We start from the raw sequence: 26557 nt of genomic DNA on the forward strand, positions 1-26557 counted from the left end.
AAGAATTATAGTGAAACATATCATACCCCTAAAAGAGTTTAACCGCTAGTGCTAGCAAGTGCTTGGTTAACTATAATTGTAAGCATTATATACATATAAAAGAGAACATGTAATTTGTTTATATAGCCTCTAAACTAGCGTTTTGACTTAATCATTACAATAATTGTCTTATTCAAATAATTATTGTTGACTTTTTTAATAATAAAATTGTTAATATTACCGAAAAACGGTGATTGTAGTAAACACAACTACATTAAAAACAACATGATAATATTTACAAAACAGAAAAAATCAAATGCATGTACTAAATATATGCAACATTTATTAGCGTGTTCAGATCAAAGCACCAGTAAAACAACATTTGAACAACACCTTAACAGTCCCTGCATTAATAATAAAGGCATTTCATAAGTAAATCAACACTACAGCAGATAAAAACCGAGGTAATTTATACTTAAATCAGCACATTGATAGTTCACACATATACACACGAAATACACTAAAAAAGAAGGAAATGAAAGGTATCACTGTATATATGTTAATTTTCTACCGCCTCCACCGTGACGATCGGGAACATATTTCAGTGTATCTCCAGTGTATTTATAAATGTGCTGGTCTGTTAAGCCCTCCTTCATGTAGGTGTTGAAGGCACTGGCTGAAAATATATCATTGAACTTGTGTACAGCATTATTCATGTTTTGACCATTTCTTATTGCTGCAGTATGCACGAATGGTAAGCATGAATAAATTTAATAGCCCATTGTGTTTAAACATTCCTGGGTAAGATATCCATAAAATATTAACTGAATTATACCCAATATTTGTTCATGAAACCTGCAGCATATAAAATTTATATTCATTCAATTGTATGAGGGGTGATCAGGGATATACATATCCAAACTTTATACTCCTTTATTTTTCTTTTTTGAACAAAATAAACTTAAACATACCCTTGACTACTTCGTAAACTGAAGAGGTTTGGACACCCAGCTTCCTCGGCTCTCCATTCTTGGTGGACCTGCCCTTCATGCTGAAGAGGGCTATCAGGCGATTGCTCATCAACCTGTGAACATACAACAAAGCAGGAATAATCAAATTAAATATACATTTACTTCAAACAGTGTAACCGTCGGTGAAACTGTATACCGCAAATAGTCAAGTGGGTCATGGGTTACATAAACAGAACGTTTATTGCTTAAATATATCGTGTGTATGGTCCAAATGTTAGCTCTGTATATCTTTTCGGATTTAACAGATGAAACTCGGTAATAGTGAAAGACCCTAAGATATTTCAAATGAATTCATGAAAATTCATACTTTCTGCGGAATTACTTGTAGTTGAAATGTTATTGTACCATCGTCTTCAGACTCATTCAAACTCATTTTAAAAAGGAAGAGGTTCTTCCTTAGTATCTAGAAGAGACACTGAATTTGAAAAATTATTGTAGTTTATAACTTCAAACTTATGTTCAAGGCTTTATTCATTACTTTTAACATTACATTATAGATTATGCAAACTAGAATATTTCCCCATTTTGGATTTACAACACTTTTACATACTTAAATCCCTTTCTTTATAAATCCTCATCTCTATTTCAGTATGCAAAGCGTCAAGAGAATACACAACGTGTTTACCTTTCCATGATTTTCTTGACATTGTCCTTGGCATCCACACCACCAATCTTCGACAATACCTGAACCTGTTAATACAATATGATGCATATTACTAAAAATAATGGGAGTTGTGCCAACTGCAACCAGGTTTAAAGATTCAAATGTTAGGATGATTATAAGAATACACGTCAGTAATAATCGGACTAAATTCCCCTAACAAAGACAGTTAACGTTATCATAATTAATTGTAACATGAAGGCACAAGTGCATTTAGAAACCCATCCCCTATTTCTTTAAAAATGGAATTGGTCTTATATGTTTTATTGTGGGATTCACCCTTTTGGGTTAGGACACACTGGATTAAACCGGTAAAACTAACACAGCTTAAGGAAGGATTTGTTTAAAACATGTTTACAAGGTTCAGCCTGATATCACGTTGTTTGCAGAGCAATGACGTAAAAAACACACTGTAAAGGTCTACTTATTCAATACAATTATTTGTTCTAAACAATACCAGTTTTTTTCCTTTCCTGTGTGTTTGAACACTTGTCATCTAACTGATGGAAGTCGTCCAAAGTTTCTGCTGGCCAGATGTCTACTTCCAGCGAATCGACAGACTGGCTATTTGGGACCAACTGCCGCTTCAGTTCGGCCAACTCATGCTGGATATCGCTGAGTAGCATGAGGACACGCTTCTGAAACTCTAAAGCAATAATACATCTTAGCTGGGTTACATATTCAACCAATGTTAACACTGACTTGTCTTAATCAACTGGGTAGTCGGTTATTGGTCTACATTAATCAGTCCAATTTAGAAATATATTAAGAGTCTATATATATTTTATGAAAGCGGAAGTAAAAGGTTTATACAGGATAAGTTTGCATCATTGCCCTTCCACTGATTTGCAATTGTTCAATTCTTTGTTAAACAGTTAATAACAGAAAAACCCCAATGGTATATTTTCAATACGACTCTGGCAACATGACAATATTCCCATATATTTTTTTCGAATTTGAATGAAAACACAAATCACTCAATTGATAACAAAAGGCCGAGGGGTTATGACCATGGACATCAAACCACAGGACTTCACCTCCATGTCGGTTAGTTTCCAAACAGGATCTGGATTATTGAGTTGTATTGCTTATTTGTAGAACCGGACATACGTGAAACTCAAGCAAATATCTAACTTACCTCCAGTTGGCAAAGGAAATATATCACGTTCATTCTGCTGGCTGCTTCCTTCCTTTGGTGTTGAGAACACTACAAAGTGTTGTGAGTAAAGTGGACTGCGTGTGGCATTATCGAATGATCGTGATCGTGACCGTCCTAAGGCAGACGTTGAAGATGTCCTGGCAAGTGATTTGCTACTGAGAGTAGTGATTGACTTGTACTGCGAGTGGTGTGTTGACATCGACCGCAATTTGTGTGAAGATTATGAATGTGAGTGCTGTGATGCCCTGGATTGTGGTGACCTTGATTGTGATCGTTTTTCTGACCTTGAGTGTGAGTGCTGAGATGTGGATCGTAAGTGTTGCGGTGAATTTGATTGTGAATGGCTGGCTTTCGTGGAGTGTGGGTGATGCAAAAATCTGAGTGGTTTGACAGCGCCTCTGTTCTCCTTTTTAGGCTGAGGGTCTAGATCAGTAGACGGGCTTGCTGACTTGGTGGAATTGATCGTAAGATCACGATTCGAAGACAAACCAGTTTCATTGCTTAATTCTGAAAAAGCAACAACGTTATAGTGTAGAACGTTCTAGATCTATCGTTTGAATAAAACTGTCTTAATGTGTATCTCAAGTCTCAATTAAGCTACTTATTGACCGGACCATTATTATATTGCCTGTGGTAGGTGTAAGCCAGTTGTTTGCTAAGAACGGGCCTCATATGTTTGTACCACACATTGTCACAAGTAAACGGTACTTCTGAAGATATGATTTGTGACTAATCCAAATTGGTCTGAAATATTTCTGACATCTAAAGGGCAAACTACAATTACCAAGGGTTAATAGTGCCTTAAAAAGTGCCTTTTCTTCTGCTTGATTGATTGATCCCTTGATACACAATATACGAATAATATACGTCATGTGTTTCCAGTCGGATAGAAAAAACCGACCCGAGCTAGGGCATCTGCGCTACGAGGCCTATCGAGTTACCGGCTAAGGAGCGTGCCCGGACAAATACGATTATTATATTTTCTAGCATACCTTGATTTAACTTTTTGTGAACAAATGACATAGAAAAACGAATTTTTGTACATCTCATCAAAACAAAACGTGCGGTGATGATTACTGACGTCATGGCGCGCCATAACTTTTATTCACTGCATACGTAAATAAGTTCCTTCAATATATTGTTTTAAGGGTTATTTTGTTTCGTTTTGAAGCTATATGTTTTGTAAACTAAATGTTTATTGAAATCGTCTACTGAAATAAGTATGCTTACATAAATTTTGTACTTAACGAAATAAAAATGTCATGAGTCACAGCACGTGACTTATCTATCATGGGAAAAACAGATACAGTTTTCGAGCACGGCTGAATTCACCGAAAATGCCTATTCGGTGTGCTTGGATATTCCATCCTATCAGTGATGGAGTCTTCAAATCGTCGCTTCATTCTTGTGCGTTTTGCTTCCACCGGTTCATCAACATCCCACGCCCCCATCGTTGAGGTGAAATCGTACATTTCACACTCGCTTTTCTTTTCTGAAAGTTAAAGTGTTTAAGCCTGTACTAACAAAACATTTTTCCATAAATGGCTTTATTTTTTTTTACAGAATGAAATCAATAGAGTAGAGCCTTTTTCCCTAAACAAAAAATCAGAAGAAAACATGCATCTGCACAGTCCTGTGAAATTGAAATATTCGTTTACCAATCCGTTAAGTCAAACGCTTTTAAGTAAACTATTTGCTGTTTGTAATAATATACTAATGCAGCGGGATTTATATAATGTTGGAATATCTTTTACCCAATCTCAACAATAAAATGTTTAACTGGAAAATTCAGATGAAAAAATAAAGGATGAATAGAAAGACAATGCGGTTCTTACCAGATTTTATATTGATTTTGATCAATGGAAACTTCTTCCATGTGCTCCGAGGGTGTGTCCTGTCCCTCAATGATTTCCTAGCCTCAGCTACAGGCGGCCAGAGCACACAATTGTCCTGCACCCAGTTTTGCGGAATCACACCCTCTACCTCCCTCTTTTCGTCATCTTTCCAAACTGCTCTGACCCACATCTACTAGACATAATGCACAAACATGGAGCTGATTTGATTTGGTAATTACTTGCAAGTATACTATGAATATAAAGTTTGCTTGCAGCAAGTACAATTTATACATAAATATTGTATGGCATCAAAAGGTTACATTAGCTGTAAATAGCTATTGATAAACTAAATACTTGATATTGTTTAGTTTAAACATATTTATTTTACAACGATTGTGAAACAAGTTATTACAACATTTTATTAATCACTCTCGTTGGCACGATTTTACGCGAGAGTGTGGTCTTTTGTTGTGGGGATAACCGGAGAAACCGGAGAAAACCCACTTGTCCGGCTTGGTGACCACGAACCAAACTCACATGCACCCGAACCGGCAATCGAACCCGGGTCGCCTAGGTGAGAAGCGAGTGCGCTCGCCACTGCGCTAACCAGACAACGGACTTGAGATTGTAATAAGCAATAATTCTGTAGTAACTTAAGGGAAATATCAATAAATTAGATTATTCTTGATCAGTAATAAGCAATCGATTATCTGTTGTAAATGAGTGTGCTTTAGTAATCGTATCTCCCAGCAGTAAATATGTATGTAATCAAAGCGCTTAAAGCGTTGCTTTCGGCCGGTAACGTTTTGTGAGTATAGTCATGTAATTGTAAAACATAATTATTAACATACACATCTCAAGATAGCATATACGCGCTCATAATTTCCTTCGCGAAAACTTTTAGAGTTTAATGTTGATTCTCAATGAGATCATGAAGTATAAGTCATTTGAAATGTGGAATACGCCAAATAGTTACTTATACGGTATGGAGTAATTCTCAATATCATATAAAACCTTAGCTGGAGCTTTGGTTTCATAAACAATACACTGCCCCGGATAAAGCATTAAGGAATTTTTAGTAAAATCTACTCTACACTTCAAACTTGACTTATGCATATTTAATTTACTACAAGGGTATGTCAGCTTAACCAAATGCATCCCAACAAAATGCATTGGACATATTAATTAGGTTTATGTTTAAGGTTTCTTTCTATAACGTCAAATTCCTCTGGATCAAATCAAGCACACACTATTTAGTCCCTGTATGCTTTATGTACAAGTTTCTTAATAATACCCTCAACATATGTCACTCATGGACAAAATGAAGAGATTTATATCAGTTGTGTTTTTAAATATGCATATGCATTATGCTACATGCTCAAGATATTTGACTGAAATTACTGAGACAAACTGAGAAAATATTCACATACATCCCGTTTCATTCGGCATTATATGACTAGGACACAACATTGCAGCAGGTCGATAGCCTGTCAACGCTTTACGCGATTTGATTTGAACAGAATTGTGTTTAATATTCATTTATTAATGGTTAAAGGGTTGTTAGTATGTACTTACACAAGATAATGGTTTTATGCAACACACATTTTACAAACACAAGTAAAAACTAACAATCTCAATAAAAATGTCAAGTAATAGCCGATTTAGGCAATTTAAAACATAGAAAATAATAATGAATGAACTACTTTTCCGAATGCGCTGACTCAGATTCTATTCTTAACTATAATATACATGTAGATATTATCGGTCCTCGGCCCTAAAATAATCTAAACACAAGTATATGATACATGCATTTATTTAATTCAGAACACGTTCATTTTGAAACTATTTGCGGATTCTGCTATTTATATTGCGTTCTGTTACTCGCCGATATCAAATTAGTTGCTTTTTGTACAATTTCAATTTCGTTATTTTACGCAAAACGCAGCTTTTTCGAACTATATTAACGGCATAAGATAGATTGAAAACTCATAACAGCACTATTTATATCAAGCTAATGAATATGCAGAACGTAGTCCGTAGCAATTAGAGCAGATTGCATACTAGGTATTTTCGATGTAAATGTTAATGTAAATTAGGTCGGTGACCACCGCAATTCAAATTGCGCTGGGGTTGATACGCCCGTGCGCACATTAATTGATTTAAACATATTTTATTCAACATATACAAACAAACTACACAGAATATACACACACACAAGTTGTCTATAATATTGAAATGGATTGGAACGAAAGCAAAGCTTATAGAGTTCATCTGCGCACATTAATTCGATTTAGTTAAAAATGTTTTGTCGATCAGCCGATGCGACGGTTATAAATGGCTGCAGGCCTAGCGGCGTACAGCCCAAAAAACTACAGAAACAAGCTCAGTAGCTTCATCACTTCTTGCCATACACTCTACTACTGAATGAAATACTTAACGATTATTTGTTCAATGTCCTTTAATCGTATATCGTTCACACGCATTTTAACCGATGTGGTCTTTGATTGTCTTTATTAAAGCTCAGACTGGAGCATGGCATTTAAATACATTGCAAACTTCGTTGAAAATGGAAGGTTTTCTTTGAAGGATTTATTTACATTCATTTTATGTTGACTCAGATGAATGCTTCAAATCTCTTAGAAAGTCTGATGCATCACTTACATTACTTGTTTCACTGTCTTGCCCATAAGTTCCGATATCTGTTTCCCTGTTTTCAAATTCATGTTGATGAAGAATGTCCTGTTCAATGTTGTCTTGAACATTGTCTTCACTTTCACTGCTATACATAGCCGATGCCATCACAGCTGCGCGATTTCGTCGCCAACGTTTTAAATAAGCCATGATGCTCTCAGTGCTGAAATGTTTTGTTGATTATTTCAAGTACAAATGCCAGTTTAATAAAGACAATTATAATCCATTTGGTGCCTCAAATTCTGTTGCTTACATATTTCGATCTCCGAAATGGTTATATCTGAATTCTTACCGTTTTGTGTGTGTAACATTCCCTATAATTATGGTAAATGTCAGAAAACACATCACAGTAGTTCAATGATAAATTCTTAGTATTCCGTATTGCTATGCATGGATATTTTCCGGTGCGGCAAGTGCATATCTCTAATTTAAGGATTTTTTTCAGACTTTTGTCATTATGCACCGAGTGTATTTTATTGGATACTTTCTTGTTTATAAAATGTATCTTTTTTAAAGAGGGTAATGTGGAGTGTGCGTTTCAAACTGATTTAAAAATTCACTTGCTTCCATGCTTCAGTCTGCGAGTGTCATTGCAAAGGCAGAACACCTTTTGTACCCTTTCAGATGTTGGTCGTTTAACTCTCCTTTGTTGTTTACACCACTATGTATCCTTTGCATTTGCTGTTTACATAACTATCTGGACTGGTATTAATTATTGGTCTTTATTGAATCTAACAAGGATGTAGCTAATCGGATAACTTGTATTTATTAACTGACCGAAAGAGTGAATGAAGTCAATGATGTATGACCATTGGATTAACTTAATTTGAATAATGAATACCACTCAAGGTAAGTGATAGCCCCCCTGTTATATATTGTGTATTCGTACTTGTGTGCTTCCATGTTTTCTTTGTTAAACTGTCATGTCCTAGCTATTTTTTCTCAAGCATTCAATTCTAAATCAATCCAGCAAAAGGTTAGCAGATAGTAACACTATATCACTTGAACAAGACTGTTGCTTAGTTATTTGAATTGCAGTGTATTGCCACGCTTCGGAAACAGGATGTCACTTCACTATTGATGCAGCAAAAGTATAAGGGACGAAAAAAAAATACATTTGTCATTTTTAGACTATCTGCGCATGCGCGCAGGTAGTCTTAAGACCGCAAACGCCAAAGAACTACTTCTATTCATGTCGTTTAACCCATTTTTTTTGTCTCAATGCGCTCTATGTTTAGTAGCAGAATGACGTCGAAACCATAAAAATAGATTATCCTAGTATGAGTTCTTGCTTGTTCGGCTATTTCCGCGCTGTATTTCTGTATTCCAGCGTTTTATTTTTAGCAGAATATAACTATTTATAGATCGTTATATTTATCAGATTAGTGTGGGTCAAAATAATAGATGCTCTGGTAGGATGGTAACATACTGATTATGATATTCACTCTGAGTTCAGTCCAAGATGTTTTAGAAATTATTACCGACCGCAAGTGTACCATCGCCTGAAGGGTTTGTTATTATAACCTGGTGTGACTATGAAGCACGCTTATTTGTAAGGGTGTATTTCTGATATTACTTTTATGAATTAAGAAACAAAAATGATTGTCTGAAAATCAAAATAGTTGTATCCCAGGTTTCGTGTTGCTAATGCTTCAAATACTATGATTTGCCTGCTATACAATAACAAAATACTATCCATCTAATAAGAGGTTTACATTTTTTGCGTAAAAGCTTCGTTCCGATGTATTCTTGGCATAGTTTTGGACATTAGCCTTTCAATTTATTCTAACACACTTGCCCTGATACGACAGTGAGTTATGCATACTTTTGATGAAGCAAATTAGTTCGGATTTAACCTGTAAAACAGACAATTAAAGAGTGCGAAGCATTCATAACAGCACTAGTATTAATTTTAAACAGATACTTACATAAAACATAACAAAACATTTATTTATCAATAATACTTGAAACGGCACAATCATATTCCCATTCTTAGAACAGACAATTTCCGATAATCTAGAAATAGTTTCAACTGACTGATTTTCTAAAAATAGTTTCTACATACATTAACTGACCACATGTTTGCCTTCACCGCAGGAAAACGACCATCTGATAAGCTCTGCATTTTGATAGTAATTATTGCTAAAGTTATTCGTAAAAATAAAATCATTTTCCTTAAACAATTAAAACGTGTATGTGCATAAATCTTGCATATTGTATGATATCTAATCAAAGCACTGGAAATCTTTAGAAGCGATTGAAAGAGGCACGCATTGCCAGGGGCGTAGCCACCGTTACGCACTTACGCATGTGCGTAACATTTATTTGAAAAAAAAATGAAAGGTCGAGGGCTAAGCTAAAAATCTGGCTACGCCTCTGATTGTGACTTTAAATACATAGGGATACGTCGCCTTAAGTGATAAGCTGTGCATCTTGAATGGAATTATTGCTGAAGTTCTCACATATTTGCCCGCAGATAGTCTTTCAGCGCCTCGCGCTTTGATTTGTTTTAGGAATGAATTGCGTGATTGATGTCGTTATCGCGGTGTGAAATCAGTTGGGCTAGTTAAGGTGTGTGGTGTCCAAATGACCCCACGCGTACTTCAACCAGCCTAACTGAGTATACTTCCCCGATAATCCATTACTTATATATTTACAACAATAGGTCATTAACTCTTTGCAGCATTATGAATACAAATAATTCATTCATCAGAAAATTAAACTGTTTGATGTGTTAGTGGGCTCAGTTCTTAATTTCTGCTCGGAAATCTGGGGTATGAATACAGCTACCGACATAGAAATGATTGATGTGAAATTTCTTCGTTATATACTTGGAGTAAAAAAAAAATCGACAAACTTAATTGCATTATACGAAGAACTTGGAAGGGTACCAATGATAGGTTATAGGAAAATAAATTTAGTCAAATATTCGAAAAAAGTTATTGTTTCGAGAGATAATTGTTTAATCCAACATACTTATAACATATTACGAACAGAAGATTCAAATAATAAAACATATAAAATAAAAACTGGGCCACTCAAGTTAAAAATATTTTGAATGAACATGGTTTTTCTGATATAAGGCGAACTGAAAGTATTGATAATTACACATCTGAGGTAATCAAAAATATAATTATAGACAACTATTGCCAAAGCTGGTACGCAGATATCAATAATTCACCTAGATTAAGAACATACGCCTTATTTAAACATGCTTTCATTAGAGAAAAATATTTAGAAACAATCCATGAAAACATATTTCTATATGCTCTTGCGCGATTTAGAACTTCTGCCCGTAGACTTGGAATCGAGACGGGCAGATATACTAACACACCCGTAAATGAAAAAATATGTGTATCATGCAATCGGGTAGAACCTGAATTTCATTTTGTACATGTGTGCCCAAAATTTAGGGAATTAAGATTTTTTTTAAGCCTTAATTTTGCCATTGGCCAACGTTAAATATATATACTTTGCTAACCAGCTAAGGGAGGTTTTACATAACTAGTACCTGAATTGCTGTTATTTAATGTAATTATCCTAACATATTTAGCTATATTTCTATTTTTATAACCACACTCGAACAACTATAGGATGTTATATCATTCATGTTAAATCGCTCCAGAAAATTGTATTTCTGTACTTTCTCCATTCATTGTATTGTATGTTATATGCTATGAACATTGTATAATGTTTTATGCAATAAACTTATCGTATCGTATCGTAATTTCATTTTAGAAAACTTTACAGTTATTCCTTCTTACTCATCATGTTAATAGAACGACTCGACCATAACCGGAAACAGTTTATTATATGACGTCACAATAACGCGGAAAAATGTAATTCAAAACACTTTTAAACGTTTAATTAAAACGCTAATGATAATAATACATTAAACAAATAATGAATTAACACTCGTCGACATGTTGATAAACGTTTGTCGTGACATGCTTAACAAAAAACAAGATATTTTTTTATTTTAAATTTATATTAAAATGACTTGCGATCCGAATAGATCCGAAGATGTTGAGTTTGTCGAAATATATTCGCAATTGGCGAAAGGCCGTTCAAAGTTTAGGTGTAAATGTATTTATAGGTGAGGTTCATGTTAAAGCTCAGTATGTATTTCAAATAATAATTCATGTATGAAACAGTTTCAGGGACTTCCCAGTCCGCGTACCGACCGGCATAGTGAAAAAGATTTCAATCATTTTTCAATTGTTCTTATTCGAAAATAAGATGCCCGTTAATATTCCTAATATGATAGATTGTGAAATTAAGACTACTACTACTACTACTACTACTACTACTACTACTACTACTACTACTACTACTACTTCTACTAACTACTAACTACTAACTACTACTACTACTACTACTACTACTACTACTACTACTACTACTACTACTACTACTACTACTACTAACAACTACAACTACTACTACTACTAACTACTACTACTACTACTACTACTACTACTACTACTACTACTACTACTACTACTACTACTACTACTACTACTACTACTACTACAAATACCTACTCCTACCAACTACTACTACTACTACTACTGCTACTACTACTACTACTACTAATACTACCACCACCACCACCACCACCACCACCACCACTACCACTAGCACTACTACTGCTACTGCTACTGCTACTGCTACTGCTACTGCTACTGCTACTGCTGCTGCTGCTGCTGCTGCTACTACTACTACTACTACTACTACTACTACTACTACTACTACTACTACTACTACTACTACTACTACTACTACAACTACTACTACTACTACTAATAATAATAATAATAATTACTTATATTATAATTTATAATAACATAGTAGTAACTTATAATAATAATAATAATAATAATAATAATAATGATAATGATGATGATGATGATGATGATGATGATGATGATGATGATGATGATGATGATGATGATGATGATAATAATAATAATAATAATAATAATAATAATAATAATAATAATAATAATAATAATAATAATAAAAAAAATAATAATAATAATTATAATGATAAATAATGATAATAATAGTGAAAATAAAGATAATAATAATAGTGATAATAATTATTATCATTATTTTTTATTATAATTATTATAAATATATATGCGTCGTAGTCTATACCTTTATAATCAAGGACACAAATATATATTTCTATATTTTATTATATTCCATTGTTTTATTGTTTATTTATTGTGAGAGGTTAATATCAATTTCAAGTTAAATGGTTACTCACTTACCCAAATGTAAAGCTTCCTATTCTTACTTTCAATGCAATTCCTTCCCTCACATTAATTGTGTTAATTACCTTGCATCTTACTCTTTTTAAGCCACACCCATATAAAAATAATCAAGCATACAAAATACTAATAAAGCTGCCATTCATACCAGCCCTTAAAGTAACATACTTTTGATTTCACCTTCATACCCGACCTCATAACGATCCAATTCACACCTTTATGTTAATATTTTCTTTGATCTAAGTAGGATACTTGATAACCATGTTACCATTTATAGAGATAGAAGATTCAGTCTGTCCAGTAATTAAGAACACATCTAGCAGGTGTCTGTAACTCAGTACAGCCTCACAAACCGTCATTTTTTTGAAAAGGGCTTATCAGTCCATGACATCAGCATTGAATTAAACCAGTCAATTAATCACCACTTAGCAGGCCATCATGCTGTGTTATTTACTGTGTGTTACTATTTCAAGATGTTCTGACCAATATTGCAGTATGTAAGCATTGAGTTTGTCCTAAATAATGTATCAATCAAAGCACTGAAAGTGCTGATGGACGGTGACATTGTTCGGTCTGCTGCAAGTATAGAACTAAGTCCTTTCTCTTATAAACACAGAAAATCATCGGAACCTAATCTTGAATATAGAAGCATAATTTGAACACTCTCATGTGAGGACAATTAGACAATGCTTCAAACCAAATATCTAAGCTTGATATTTATTTCCCAAACATAATTATTCATCTTAATGCTGTAGCTTTGAAAAGTTGATGAAAAGGTCACCTGGCAATATCATCGTTAATGTTTGTTTGCAGAACTACTTCATAGTCAAAATTTCATTCCAGTTGCATAACAAATACGCCAAAAGGACACAATCAAGATAACTGAAGCATAACATTAACAGATGTTTTTTAAAACAGTATACATGGTCCAAAGTTTAATGTTGTACTCAAAATTAAAAACGTAGGCCTTAGCTGAAGCAACTGTGCACAAGATGATCAATCTGCCAGAAAAACAATTGTCGAAAACTGACATAAACTTGGTATTAATGTGTACAAAGCATTGAATCTTACTAACTGAAGTACCACATAGTTTACAATTTATTTTAGCTAAGCAGTGATTTTGTATTTTTCCATTAAATAATTACTGGGTATGTCTACGAAGGTATATAGCTTAAAAATATCACCCGTTTGGAGTAAGCCTTTGTAGCACAGCGGACACAACACTGGACTGCTATTTTTTTACATTTTGGTCCTTTCTCTAAAATTATGATTCAAAGCTTAACACATTCTATTAAATAATTGTCCTGAGTTGCGTTACAGGAAAAAAAAATGGTGCCAATCTGGTGTACAGTCCCTTTAAAGTAACCCGAGACCAACAATGATGAATTGTTTTCCAAACATAGCAACATTTTATTGCAGAGGCCACAAAAATAAAAAAGTAAGTGAAAATGTCACAATCATGGTTAGCCAAACACAACATTCATAATTATTCTTAAAGCAGTACATTTTATGAAAGAGGGTCAAAAGGTCACAGTAAAGAAGATCTCAGGACAACATTGATAATTGTTTTGCAAAACTTACTGAACTTTCGTTGCAGTACCTTAGAATAGAAAAGATGGTCAAACGGTAATTATCAAGGTTATCCAAGTACAAAATTGATATTTGTTTTAAAAGTTATACACATGGTCTAAAAAATTTTGCTGTTGCTTCAAAAATAGAATGTATGTCAAAAATCATATTCTATGTCATCAAAGCACAACATTGCTTTTTGTTTTGAAAACTGTACTAAAAAACTTTCATTGAAATAGCTTAAAAATAGGAAAATATGTCGAAAGGACAACGTTATCAAAGCACAATTTTGATTTTTGAGTTCGAATTAATGGTCTTAATTTCATGGCTGAAGCTTCAAATTTTAATGTGTGTCAAAAGGCCACAATCTAGGTCATCAAAAGACAACATTAAATATTGTTTTCAAAACTGTCTAAAATGCTATAGCTCTAAAAAATAATTAGGTCAAAAAGGTCCCAGTCAGGGTCATCCGAGAACGACATATATAAATATATGTTTGTTTTCAAAACAGTACTGATGTCAAGTTTTCATTGATGAAGCTTTAAAAAACATATTCAACAACCTCAGGAAATGTGTAAATAACTTAGCCTTTGTCGATCTTACTAACATATTTCCTTGACGAGTTGTATAATACAGTCTATTATATGATGACGAGTTTTAGTATCTTTTTATCAAAATATTCTTTAAGTAAAGACAACAAAAACAACTTACCTGTTTTACTTCTCTAGTAAACAAGAGCTGTCACAGAGACTGCGCGTTCGACTATTACGCCGCTGTTCAGTGTGCGTTCGACTATTACGCCGCTGTTCAGTGTAAGGATTAAAAAGTTTTGGCGAAACATGGATCACTGTAAAATTAGATTAGATTTCAATGCAATACATTATGTATTTGTTGAGATATTAACATGAACGTGGTTACATGGTCCAATACTTGAAACTTAAACAGTATTTCTAAGTTGCATAATAAAGGGGCAAAAATGATAAAATATAAAAGATAGAGTTATCTTTCCTGATTATTTAAGAAGGTTAAATAGTTGGGAGCCTGTGTATAAAGTTTCAATGCAATACATGATGTATTTGAATTTATATGTCAAATAATAAAGCAAAACCTTAACCAGAATTTTTAAGTCGAATAATAAAGGGTCATTATTTGCATTAAATGCAAACTAGAGTTATCTTACTTGGTTAATTAGGAAGGTTGGATGGTTGAGTACTATTGTATAAAATCTTAATGCAATACATCAAGTAGTTGCTGAGATATCAGCCTATGTGTGCTTACATGCAAAACCTTAACCAGAATTTCAAAGTCAAATAATAAAGGCCCATTTTTTGCATTAAATTCAAATAAGTGTTATCTAACTTCATTAATTTAGTAGGTTAGATAGTTGGGAATACATATCTAAAGTTTCAATGCAATACATGATGTATTTGCTGAGATAATGACTTAAAGGTGCATACATGCAAAACCTTAACCAAGGTGTGACGCCGACGCTTGGGTGAGTAGTATATAGCTCTCCATATTCTTCGAATAGTCAAGCTAAAAACAGGATACATGTACCATTAAAGCGATGCTATTCTCTGGACTACAAACATGCATTGCAAAAATTTGTATTAGGAAATATTTCAAACCAAAGAATCATGCGATCATTCTCACACTGTTTGTAAGAAGAATACATATAAAGGTGATATCAAGTACAGCAGAAAGGAATAACAACAAAAAACTAAACTCTTTTTAATTGTGACATCATAATGGTCACCGGTAAGATGAAGTCATAGATTACTATGTGTTCATGACGTCATTTCCTATTTAAACCAATATATAGTACCCCATTCAGTACCCAACGTGATTGAAAGTTTTTATCAGGAGATAAGATAAATATCACATTTTCCTCTTAAGAATTGGTTGGAAATTTAATTTTACATTTTTTTCATCACAATGAATACAAAATGACAAATTGTCATTTGAAAAAAACATTCTTGTCAATGAATTTGTTTAAAAACATGTGGAAGGATACTATAAGTTCCATGGTCAGTAGGTAACCCGCGATATGGGATATTCAATGTAAAGGAAACCATATTGCAGTGGAGTGAAGCTCGAACCTAAATATGGATTCTTGCCCCCCCCATATTTCCAATACCATGTCACCTACTAACCCCGTAATGTAAGTATAACGTTGACAACCTGTTCTCCTGTTTAAATGTTTTATTTATTCATTGAAATATTCATCAAATCCGAATAAAGACGCCATTTTGTTGTAATTTAAATTTGGAAAATGGAAAAATGTGGTGTCACCGCGTGACCTGTCCTTGACCAACAGCGGTGTTTCATAAATATTGGGAGTCGTGACATTTTTTTGACCAATAGAAATAGACCAATGTTATATTGATATCCCCATGTGTATTTAGGAGAGAAAAAATGTGTGATGGCTGTATTTAACTGGATATAAAGTATACAAGTAAATAAAAAACACGAAAAAAATAAAATCTTTATGAATAAACATTATTCAGAATGGGTGGAGTGATTGATGATAATGAGCCCTTCTTAATCATTAAGCTAGTTACTTTAGGTCATTTAATTGACTTCAAAAACAACCTCATTGTCTAATTCATTGTCGACGTAAAATCTTATGCAGGGATTGTGCATCAGGTGAGTGACAGTAGGCTGAGGAAAAACCCAACTTGAAGAATGAAATTGTTAATGATTAAGGATAGCACTTCATTTATACCTATCTGAAATTTCATTTGCTTAATTGTAGGTTTGTTCTATTTTTGTTGTTAAAGCTGCACTCACACAGATTGAAAGTATTGACAACTGCTTTATTTTTTGTTTCCGAACGAGCCAATTTTTGCGAAAATCCATGGAAACCAGTAATATAAGACTGCTGACAAAAAATCAGATCATAGATTCTTATACTTAAGTTCAAAAACTGATGTTTTATGCATTTTTTCTTTAACCGTTAGTATCAGATTAAGCCATTAAGCATCAATTTTGGAACATAAATATGAAAATCTAAGATCTGATATTTTATCAGATATCTTATTATTGGTTTGCACATATATATTTACGCAATAATTTGCTCTTTCCAAAACAAAAAATAAAAGGTGTTAAAATAGTCAATCTATGGGAGTGCAGCTTTAAGGTCTCATTATTTCTTAGTCTAAACAAGTTGATGTTCAAATTAAGAGTCTTCTTATCCATAAACATCTATTAAAACAAGTTTTGAAAAAAAAATCACAGACTGTCAGACTAAATTACTGACACTCCTTTTCTATAAAAGTTCATGCTGTCTTCAGAAATAAATTGAAATAACGAATAAGGGTAATGTAACATTCTGCCAAAGGGGGAAATGCATTCATAGTATGTGGATGTCCTGGATTAAATATGCAAATTAACATACCAGGTCTCTGTTTGGAGGGAGAATATATGTAGATAAAAGGGTTATGCATGATTTTCTCTGAAGGGATCTGTTGGCCTTGAACATTTCAGTAATATGGCTTGTTTTTATTGATCTTTGTTAGACATACATGTTTGATGCTTGATAGGCATACCAATGAGAATGATTTGCCCAAAATCGCAACAGAACAATTTCAGGGGCGTAGCCAGCGTTACACACTTACGCACATGCGTAACATCAATTTGAAAAATGAAAAAAATGGTCAAACATGGCATCAAAGTCGAGGGTTATGTTTTGACATCAGAATAAAACCTTTAAGGGTAGATCAGCTATAGAAAGCATTGTTTCTCTGTGCTAGATAGCTAACACAGCCTTAAAAATCACTTAAAAAAAATTCCGTGGGGAGCAGCCCCCCCCCCCCCCCTAACCTCCTACGGTTACAGGGATTCCCTATCCCATAGCCTCTCACATTTAGTACAGCCTGGCTACACCCTTGAATTTAATTAATTGCCAAAAAATGTCAAAATCCTGTCTACATTCTAGTATTTTGATTTATTTTTTTCATTTAGTAAGACCCTTTTGAGTTATTTAAACACTGTAAATATCCGTAAAGCTATATGCATGTATACAATATCGATATCCCCAGCATGCACAATCTTTTACCATTGTTAATTTTAACATACAAAAGATACTGTATTTTACACTTACCTAAAAAATGTGTAGACAATGATAGAGAATAATTAAGTGGCAGATTTCAAATCAAGGCATTTAAGGCTCACCAGGGGCTTAGCACCATCCAGATAATACAGACAGGCTAGCTCCATGTCCTAATGCCAGGATCATTTATAGTAACTTTATCTTGTTGAAAAGTTTAATACTTGACTAGTCCAAATAAACAGCAACTTCAGAGTCTTGGACAAGTTTTGTTTTGGCGAGTCTTCATGTCCACATCCAACTTTTTCTCCTAGCTAAGAATGACATTTCAAGCACTAAGTTTATTTAGTTCAAATAATTGTACATTGAATGATTTTTTACCATTTTTGATATGGCACGTCACATAGTGAACACATCTATAATTTTCGACTTGATGTATATTGAGCTTCAAGATGACGCGCATCAGCTAGATAGGTCCAAAATGGCAATGCTATGTTGACAGAAGCTGATCGGAATTTAAGTGTTTAATGAAACACTTGTGTAATTATACACACTTGTGTGATTAAACAATGATATTGGCTCAAGATAAATTATGTGAAACTTTCGTGTTTCTATTTTGCAATGCAATGTTAAATATAGAAGTGTTGTTACAGCTGAAGAAAATATTTTACTATGGTAGGAATCAGATCAACATGGCATAAAGGGAACCAAATTATGCACTGGTCAGTCAATTGTAACCACGCCCCCCCACCCCCAGATCTTGGGAATAGCGGGGACTTGGACTTTCAGTACAGCCAACACCGGCTAGATTCCATGCCATGCGGAGACGAACAGTTGGTAAAATCCCCACCAAAGTCCCTGCACCCCGGGGACTCTAGGCAAGGCCAATTACCCGCTGTATTTAAAACAGACAAAACCACCGCATTCACCCGGCAATGTGTAGTTGGACTAGGCAATGTGGGGCCACCTTAATCTAAAATAATAGACGTGTTATACGGGATTCTTCCAATCCCTAACGTCTAAACGGGAATGTGCAAAAAACGGGGGTGTTTTAAAAATATTGAAATTATTTTAAGTGAAGTATTTTATGGTTGAAATTGATCATAAAGAGTTATATTCATAGTTTGCCATGTAAGTGAAATGTTATTTTGCACTGAACAAGCATTTAATGCATTAAAACAAGTTGTTTACCTTTCCAATAAAACGAAAGTTGACTGACACAGACAACAATTATGCGAAGTGGAACAACTCGATACAATCGTAATGACTCGGCCTCCTCCGACAAAGCTTCGAGACAGACCTCGTTATACAATCGTAACAACTCGGCCAATTGCCGAAATGTTCTGAGCGATTTAAAACTGTGCCCTAAAGCCTTGCAGGTGCCCTTCATGTATATATCGTTATGTTTTGACAGAAAGAAACGAAGAAAAGCCGTCAAACTCATTATTTTAAGTTGGATATTTAATTTTTGTATACGGAACTAATATAAAATAACATTATCTGATAATATTTCTTGTTTTTATGATATTTTATAGACGCTATATGCTTTAACCCGGAATCCTGATCGGAACAACTACCCACTTTTGATACTAAACAATTTGTACGCGAAGGATTTGCCATATCAAAAATCTAAAAAAAAAATCCGTCAACGTACAATTATTTGGACTAGGGGCCACCTGACAAGCATAAACACGACCCATTTCACCGGCTATTCCCCGTATATCCCCGGACCTGGGTTGGCCGTGGTTACAATTGACTGGTGCATTTTAAAGAAAATCTGAAGTACCTACTGTACTGTAATGTATGTTTTATGCAAAAAGATGACAACTGTGACGCAGATGCAAGTTGTTTCGAGTTATTTATATTATCATTATTTTTCACATCAATATTTGCAACAATTATTGGCACGAAGCAAAACGACGTCATTGTTTTTTTGATTTTCACTAAGCTTGTATTTCCGTGTTTTACTGCAACTTCCTTTTTGTCGTGGGTGACCTTTCACCAGATGTATATCAGTCATTAATTGTATTGCGTTAAATTCAGCCAATTTGACCACAAGGTGATGATGTTATTCAATTAATTATTTTTACTTCTCCTTTTTAGCACTAACAATCCATTGTAAAACTCGAGTGTGATGCCTTAAATCCAATTTGACATCGGAAATTCCACGGACATGTTTTGATTCATCCGCCATCTTGGATAAACCGGGTCATTTTGGGTCATGCCATTAACACATCATATTTTGATGATTTTACTTAAAGAGTCTACAGCATGATATAGATTTTAAAATATTTCAGTAGTTCAAAGTATTGAATTAATTATGTTTAGCAACAATGTACTTCAGTATTCAGTTCGAAACATTTACGGATTTATTTTTATCGATACAGTAAAATGGCCGAGGAGTTCCGAATGCATTTTTGTAGTAACGTAGTGGAACTATTTCCAATTAGTAGTCAATATTGGCGAAATGATTTATCAATATAAAAATTTGATTTCAGTACCAATTGGCAATAAATTATACATGACCCACTTCTCTCACTATTCGCCCAGACATTTTAGAAAAAAAAACTATGTAACAGCCACTTTAAATCAGCTGTGTATTCAAAAAAATGATGAGAACTATTTACTGAGCGCACTGGCGTTCTTTGGCTTGTAGTTTGCTCGGCTGATGTGCCTACTTAGGACGGGCCCTGAGGGGCACCGTCCAAAAAATGAAAAGGGGTTACATGTTTACATACAAAACAGATGATATATACAAGCTCGTTAAGAGAATTTACCCCCCCCCCCCCCATTAAAAGTTAAAACATGAAATCACAATGTTTTCTTTTCGGTTCTTGCGTTTGTTAAAGGGTGAAACATGCATAACTTTGCTGCAATGTGTATTTTGCTATTTTTTGTTTGCATAATTTGTAACAACTTATGCACCTGATTAGGTTACATTTTGGTCACAGAAAACAATGAATTCATTATATTTCTGTTTCACAAAGTGAGATAGGGATTATATTGGAATCATTCGTCAAGTACAGCTGTACGACAGTCAGTCCCTCCGGATCCGTCCCTTTTTGTCGACTCTTTATAAATATCTGTCTCATTCATGGTGTGATTATTTTAGGCAGAAGTGACGACCATAGCATGAGGATGCGTCGCGCACATTTTAATTGTCGGATTTGAACAAATCTGCCTATGATTGGCAGGAGTGACCAGTATGATGAAGTGTCGCCCCTTAAAACTGGTATACCTTCGATGCCAAGGTCACAGCAACAGTGTTTTGCTATTCAGTCCATATCTTTGTCATACAAGGTCAGCTTTAAAATTATTTGGCAGAAGTGACCATCATATTATGTCTATGAGGACGTGTCGCACACAAGATCTGTGATTCTAAGCCTTCAAGGTCACGATCACAATTTCCATCTGAACTTATCTGAAATATTTTCTTATTTAGGAGCCTGACTGATGATAGCTTGAGTCCGGTCTACGTCTTTGTCATACAAGGTCAGATTTAAAATGATTTGGCATTCTGGCACTTGCCGTATGTGTCCTTTAACAATAATACAGGAGGTTTTTGGCTAATGGTTTTATCACTATGTTTTGTATTCCTGTATAAATTTGGAAATAGATATTAACTGTAACATTATATGTATAACTCATGATTATCTGATTGTATGTACGTGTTTATCATCTGCAACTTTTAAATAGTCATCTACAGCAGTCATCTGGGGATTGTCATTACTCGTTATCGCCAAACACGATAACGGTGTGGTGGAAATCGGAGAAAGCAGTGATAAACCAATTGTCTGGCCCCATACCAAACTCACATGCGCCAATGCCGGGAATCGAACGTGGGTCGTCTTGGTGAAAAGCGGTAGTCGATAAAGTGTGACCAGTGCCCCATTTTGCTAAAGAATAATGAGTGGGTGGTAATTCTATTTGAGTTAAAATACATCCTTACGCAGGCCAAATTCTAATAGACTCTTAAACAAAATTACCGTAATCAAGTTGTTAAAATAATCGATACAATCTAAGCTAAAGGCGCTATTTTAATACATTTAGATGAATAGTAAATAACATTTATACTTGATATTTTCAATCTTTAAACATTACTCAAATGCTTGGTTTAGAGAGTTAACACTCTGTTGTTAAGGAGATTTTTAAACAACATCAAAGATTTAATACTTTGTTAATTATAGTTCAGGAAATCATGTCTATATTCAGTAATAAACCATTATTGAAATATTTGTGTTATGTTTGACAAGTATCGAAATATAAAAAAATGAGATGAAGCTTAAAACCTGAGAATTATGCACTATTCCAAAAACTGACCAAAGTCATTGCTCAAATGAAATTCATGCTTGGCGTAATGGCCATTAAATTTCGATGATTTAGCTATTAGCAGATAACTGATAAAAGTTGCCTGGAGAATCACAAAACCATTGACTGGAAAATCCTGCATATGCCAGGTATATGCAGGCATAGCCCCTGAAAACAAGGGTTTCCTTCTTAATCGAAAATTGGATAGGATTTCTTGGCATGCGTGTGTGGGGATATTCATGGCATTCAGTGATAAATCTAAATATAATTATTTAATACATCCCCTAACAGAGATTCTTTCATAATAGTTAATGTTATAATTATGCAATACAATAAAAATAATTCATCAACGTACAAGTTGAACTGTTCTAAATGACAAAAACAAGTTATATTACGATGTACAGCTCGGTTCTCAGAAAAATGTGCTAGGAATTGAATACCAGCTGTGCAGTGAGTATTTATAACTCTGTGGCTTGCTTTAGATCATTATCACAGAGGTGTTAATAAACACTGACCCTGGGTAACCTTTATCAAAATGATAAGTTTGGAAGACAGAAACTCTGGACTAAACTGATATTTCAAAGACTGTCGTTCACCCACTTGACCATAACAAAATATTATAATTACTAGAATCTATCTATCATTTTCACATGTGGCTTTGCAGACAAATAAATGCCTACGCTTTTCATTTTGCTCAATTCAAACTATTTGAAAACCATATTTACCGAAATGAACAATTATGGTTTTATCTGCTGTTTTATATAAGTTTTATATCGCTGTCACACAATCAATACATTTTAAATGCCACATGTACTGTTAAGTTTTAATGAATGAATCCAGCATATAAATCTGAAAGTTGTTTCAGAGAAAGATAAACAATAAAATATTTTCGCACACCCCGTATTGCCTTTGGATGCATATATAACATTTAATGTTTCGTTAGCAAAGTGCGCGTGTTCATTATTTTATGCGACTCATTTACAGCAAGTTACGAAACACATTCACATTTCGTAATAAATTTGATGTAATTTAAACTGTTTTCAATATGTTTTGCTAAAGTAACACATTCGATTTAACTTTATGCGCTTTTTAATTCACACCTTGTGTTAGTTTTTCAGTGGTTTCTCTGTAAATGTTTTATCATGATGCACAGAAAATGCAAACTAATTTTTCTTCACAAAACATTGAGACATGTAAACACTACATTTTACCTGTCAAAACAAATTTAACATGTCGCAATGTATTTAAACAGTATTCGGTATCATCAACCATAATCTTTATTTTCAGTCGTTATTAGCTTTACGTGAGACGGTTGTGGTGTTGGTCACAGATCTGAGGTTTACAAGTACATTTGAAAATATGAACTAAGGCGTAATTTTTCTTAAATTCTATAGAATTCTTGTAGTTGTTTTTAATCAAATAAATTGTAAAAATCTTGTGTTTTTGTTTTTCTCGACTGCTTCCATGTGACTTATTGTCGTCGTCGACGTCAGATTTATCCATCAAAAGGTCCTCCTGGTTGCTGTCGTTTCTATCCGTTTCTGAAAACAGAAAAATATACAATTTTAACGAAGCATTAGATATATACATATATATATAAACAACCTATGGCATCGTTTTATAGCGTTATAATGAGGATAGCTTATAACTGATATGGACCAGACTCGCACATGTGAACGGTTTACAAGCCAGTAATGTCAGTGTCTATTTGGAGAAGCAACTCGAAATAACAAAGCGAAAGTTTCAGACCAAGGACCCATTACACTGGCGGTCACCTATTCCACCTGATCGCCTAAAATGGTTTTAGTTCTTATTAAGTATTTTATAATGAAAGTGATCATGTGATAGCTTATCTAAAAGCCCCCCCATGTAAATGATACATTTCAACTTACAAGCGTGCCAAAACTCGAAGGTATTCCCTCGGGCTGAAACAAATATTGTTTTATTTAACCACCTAAACAATACGGATACAAGTAATATAAGTAATTAGGAAGTATCAAAGTAATAGCGGTACATTCCAGTCAAACGTAGGCAGACAAATATAATTTAAGACAGTGTTTCTTAGCTTTTTTAAGGAATTAAAAAGGTACGTCATAATTTTCAAGAAAGAGCACGCAAATGCATATTTACAATGCATTTTGTTTATAAAGAGAGTGTGTCCTGGGCTCAGGCATTCATTAATGGTCTAATTGAATATAAGAACGATGTAACTAATCGGATTACTGGTTATTAACAACTGACCAATACATATGGGTACCCACTTATAAGAATGAAGTAGTTTAAAGTGGCGGTGATGTCATCCACGGGGTACATTTCGTTCAACATTGAGCTAATTGGAATATGTAGGTACTCCAAATTGATTAAGATCGCGCTTTTCCTCCGGAGTAATATGTAGAACGCATTACTTTTTGAAAAGTAGTCCGCCAAGCATATTCATACGATATCAAACTGTATAAAGATTGATTTGCGATTGTGATTTACCTTTAGGAAAGTCGCGTCTGGGAGATAGGTTGTAGGATTTCTTAGGCTCCTTAGGCACTCTCTCAATTTTGCAGCTAAAATATTAAAATATTTCAGAATATAAATGCATTTAGTATTTTGCGTATTAAATTGTTCGCAAGATACTTAATTGTAAAAAACGTTTTCATATTTAACATATTTTAAAGGTCTACATATCTATTCAAAATTAATTTAAGGACATTGTATTTCACAATTTATATAAATTATAAATTCAAACGTCTTACCATCGACATGCAATCCTGGATGTTGCCTCGCCGCCCCGGCCCCAGTACGTGCACACCATGTAGACGACAGTGACAACGACCACCAGAAGTATCACCATGGCTAGTGGAAACCACGTGAGGTTCCCATCGTCTTCGAAAAACGTCACAAACCTGCAAATGCGATAAAAATGTATTAGTCTGGTTATACGTTATTTGGGAACGACTTTATTTGAGAACATTGGAGATGAAAAACGTCAGATACCTGCAAATGCGATATAGAATGTTATAGCTGCTTTATTTGAGATCGTTGGAGATCAGCAGTGCTGACGTGAAGGAATACAATCACAGTTTCACGTTATCATGCAAAACACGTTATTATTTAAAATTGAACCTATCTCTACGTTTACGTTTTTACTCGCGGTATATTTATTTACTTTGTGCTATACTTGTACACTAATCATGATGGCAATATGAACTAAGTGCGCGTTCTAGATATATGGGTAGTTTTGTTTGGTTATTTATGGAAACTAATTCCAAAGAATGTATAACCCGCTAGTCACTTGTCAGTGATTGTTTGTCAGGGGTGTTTAATATATAGCAGGTGGGGAAGGGCTTTCATGAGTTGTTTACCATATGCCAGCCCAATCTTATATTTTGATAGTGTTTGTATGAGAATGCACACTCTGTAAGATTCTTTTAATAACAAAATATATGTTTAAATCAGAGATGCCTTAGTTATTCATTTGATTATAAAACCATGTGCTTTTACTTTTAACGAAATACACTCATTGTATTGGCCAATTGACAACCAGCGTATAAATCATTTAAACCCAGGAAATAATTTAACATCAACGGATTGTTAATAACAAAACCTTCTTCATACCTGTCAGTTGTGGAAGTGGTGGATGTGGTTGTGGTCGCCATGACAGCCACGGTGACGTTAGCGCGTGTTTCCAAGCCGCCACCATCAGTTGCTATCACGTGAAACGTGGCTGATCCACCATATCCGAGTGACTGGATGGACTTAACGACAAATATGGTTCCACTCTGAGTGATTCCGAAGTACTGGTTGCCTAAACTCGACTGGTCTAGGCTGAGAAAAAGTACAAACTGTGGTATATTGTCTTGTCTACATTTCTAAGTACTAGTACTGCATATCAGTTGGTTGCCAAGCCATTTAGAATAATTAGTGGAGAATGTTAATTGTGACAGGTTGGTCTCAACGCCTGACTATACTTGAATTACTACACATAACGAAGTAATGCAAATAAGAAAAT

The 26557-nt window shown here is 34.3% G+C and overlaps 1 protein-coding gene across 1 annotated transcript in view; it reads right to left on the reverse strand.

The window, feature by feature from the left end:
* Positions 1 to 524: 524 nt before the first annotated feature.
* The window catches only part of LOC128210480 (uncharacterized), a 46840-nt gene continuing 20807 nt past the window's right edge, over positions 525 to 26557 (reverse strand). The window contains exons 20-31 of the mRNA XM_052914828.1: positions 26164 to 26373; positions 25302 to 25451; positions 25039 to 25112; positions 24029 to 24098; positions 7327 to 7519; positions 4666 to 4855; positions 4163 to 4322; positions 2810 to 2967; positions 2124 to 2317; positions 1636 to 1700; positions 951 to 1063; positions 525 to 655 (exon numbers count right to left, since the gene is read on the reverse strand). Of these exons, the coding sequence (XP_052770788.1) occupies positions 525 to 655; positions 951 to 1063; positions 1636 to 1700; positions 2124 to 2317; positions 2810 to 2967; positions 4163 to 4322; positions 4666 to 4855; positions 7327 to 7519; positions 24029 to 24098; positions 25039 to 25112; positions 25302 to 25451; positions 26164 to 26373 (1708 nt within the window). The remainder of the gene's footprint in view (positions 656 to 950; positions 1064 to 1635; positions 1701 to 2123; positions 2318 to 2809; positions 2968 to 4162; positions 4323 to 4665; positions 4856 to 7326; positions 7520 to 24028; positions 24099 to 25038; positions 25113 to 25301; positions 25452 to 26163; positions 26374 to 26557) is intronic.

The sequence above is a fragment of the Mya arenaria genome, chromosome 12 (assembly GCF_026914265.1).
Source record: "Mya arenaria isolate MELC-2E11 chromosome 12, ASM2691426v1".
NCBI lineage: Eukaryota > Metazoa > Mollusca > Bivalvia > Myida > Myidae > Mya > Mya arenaria.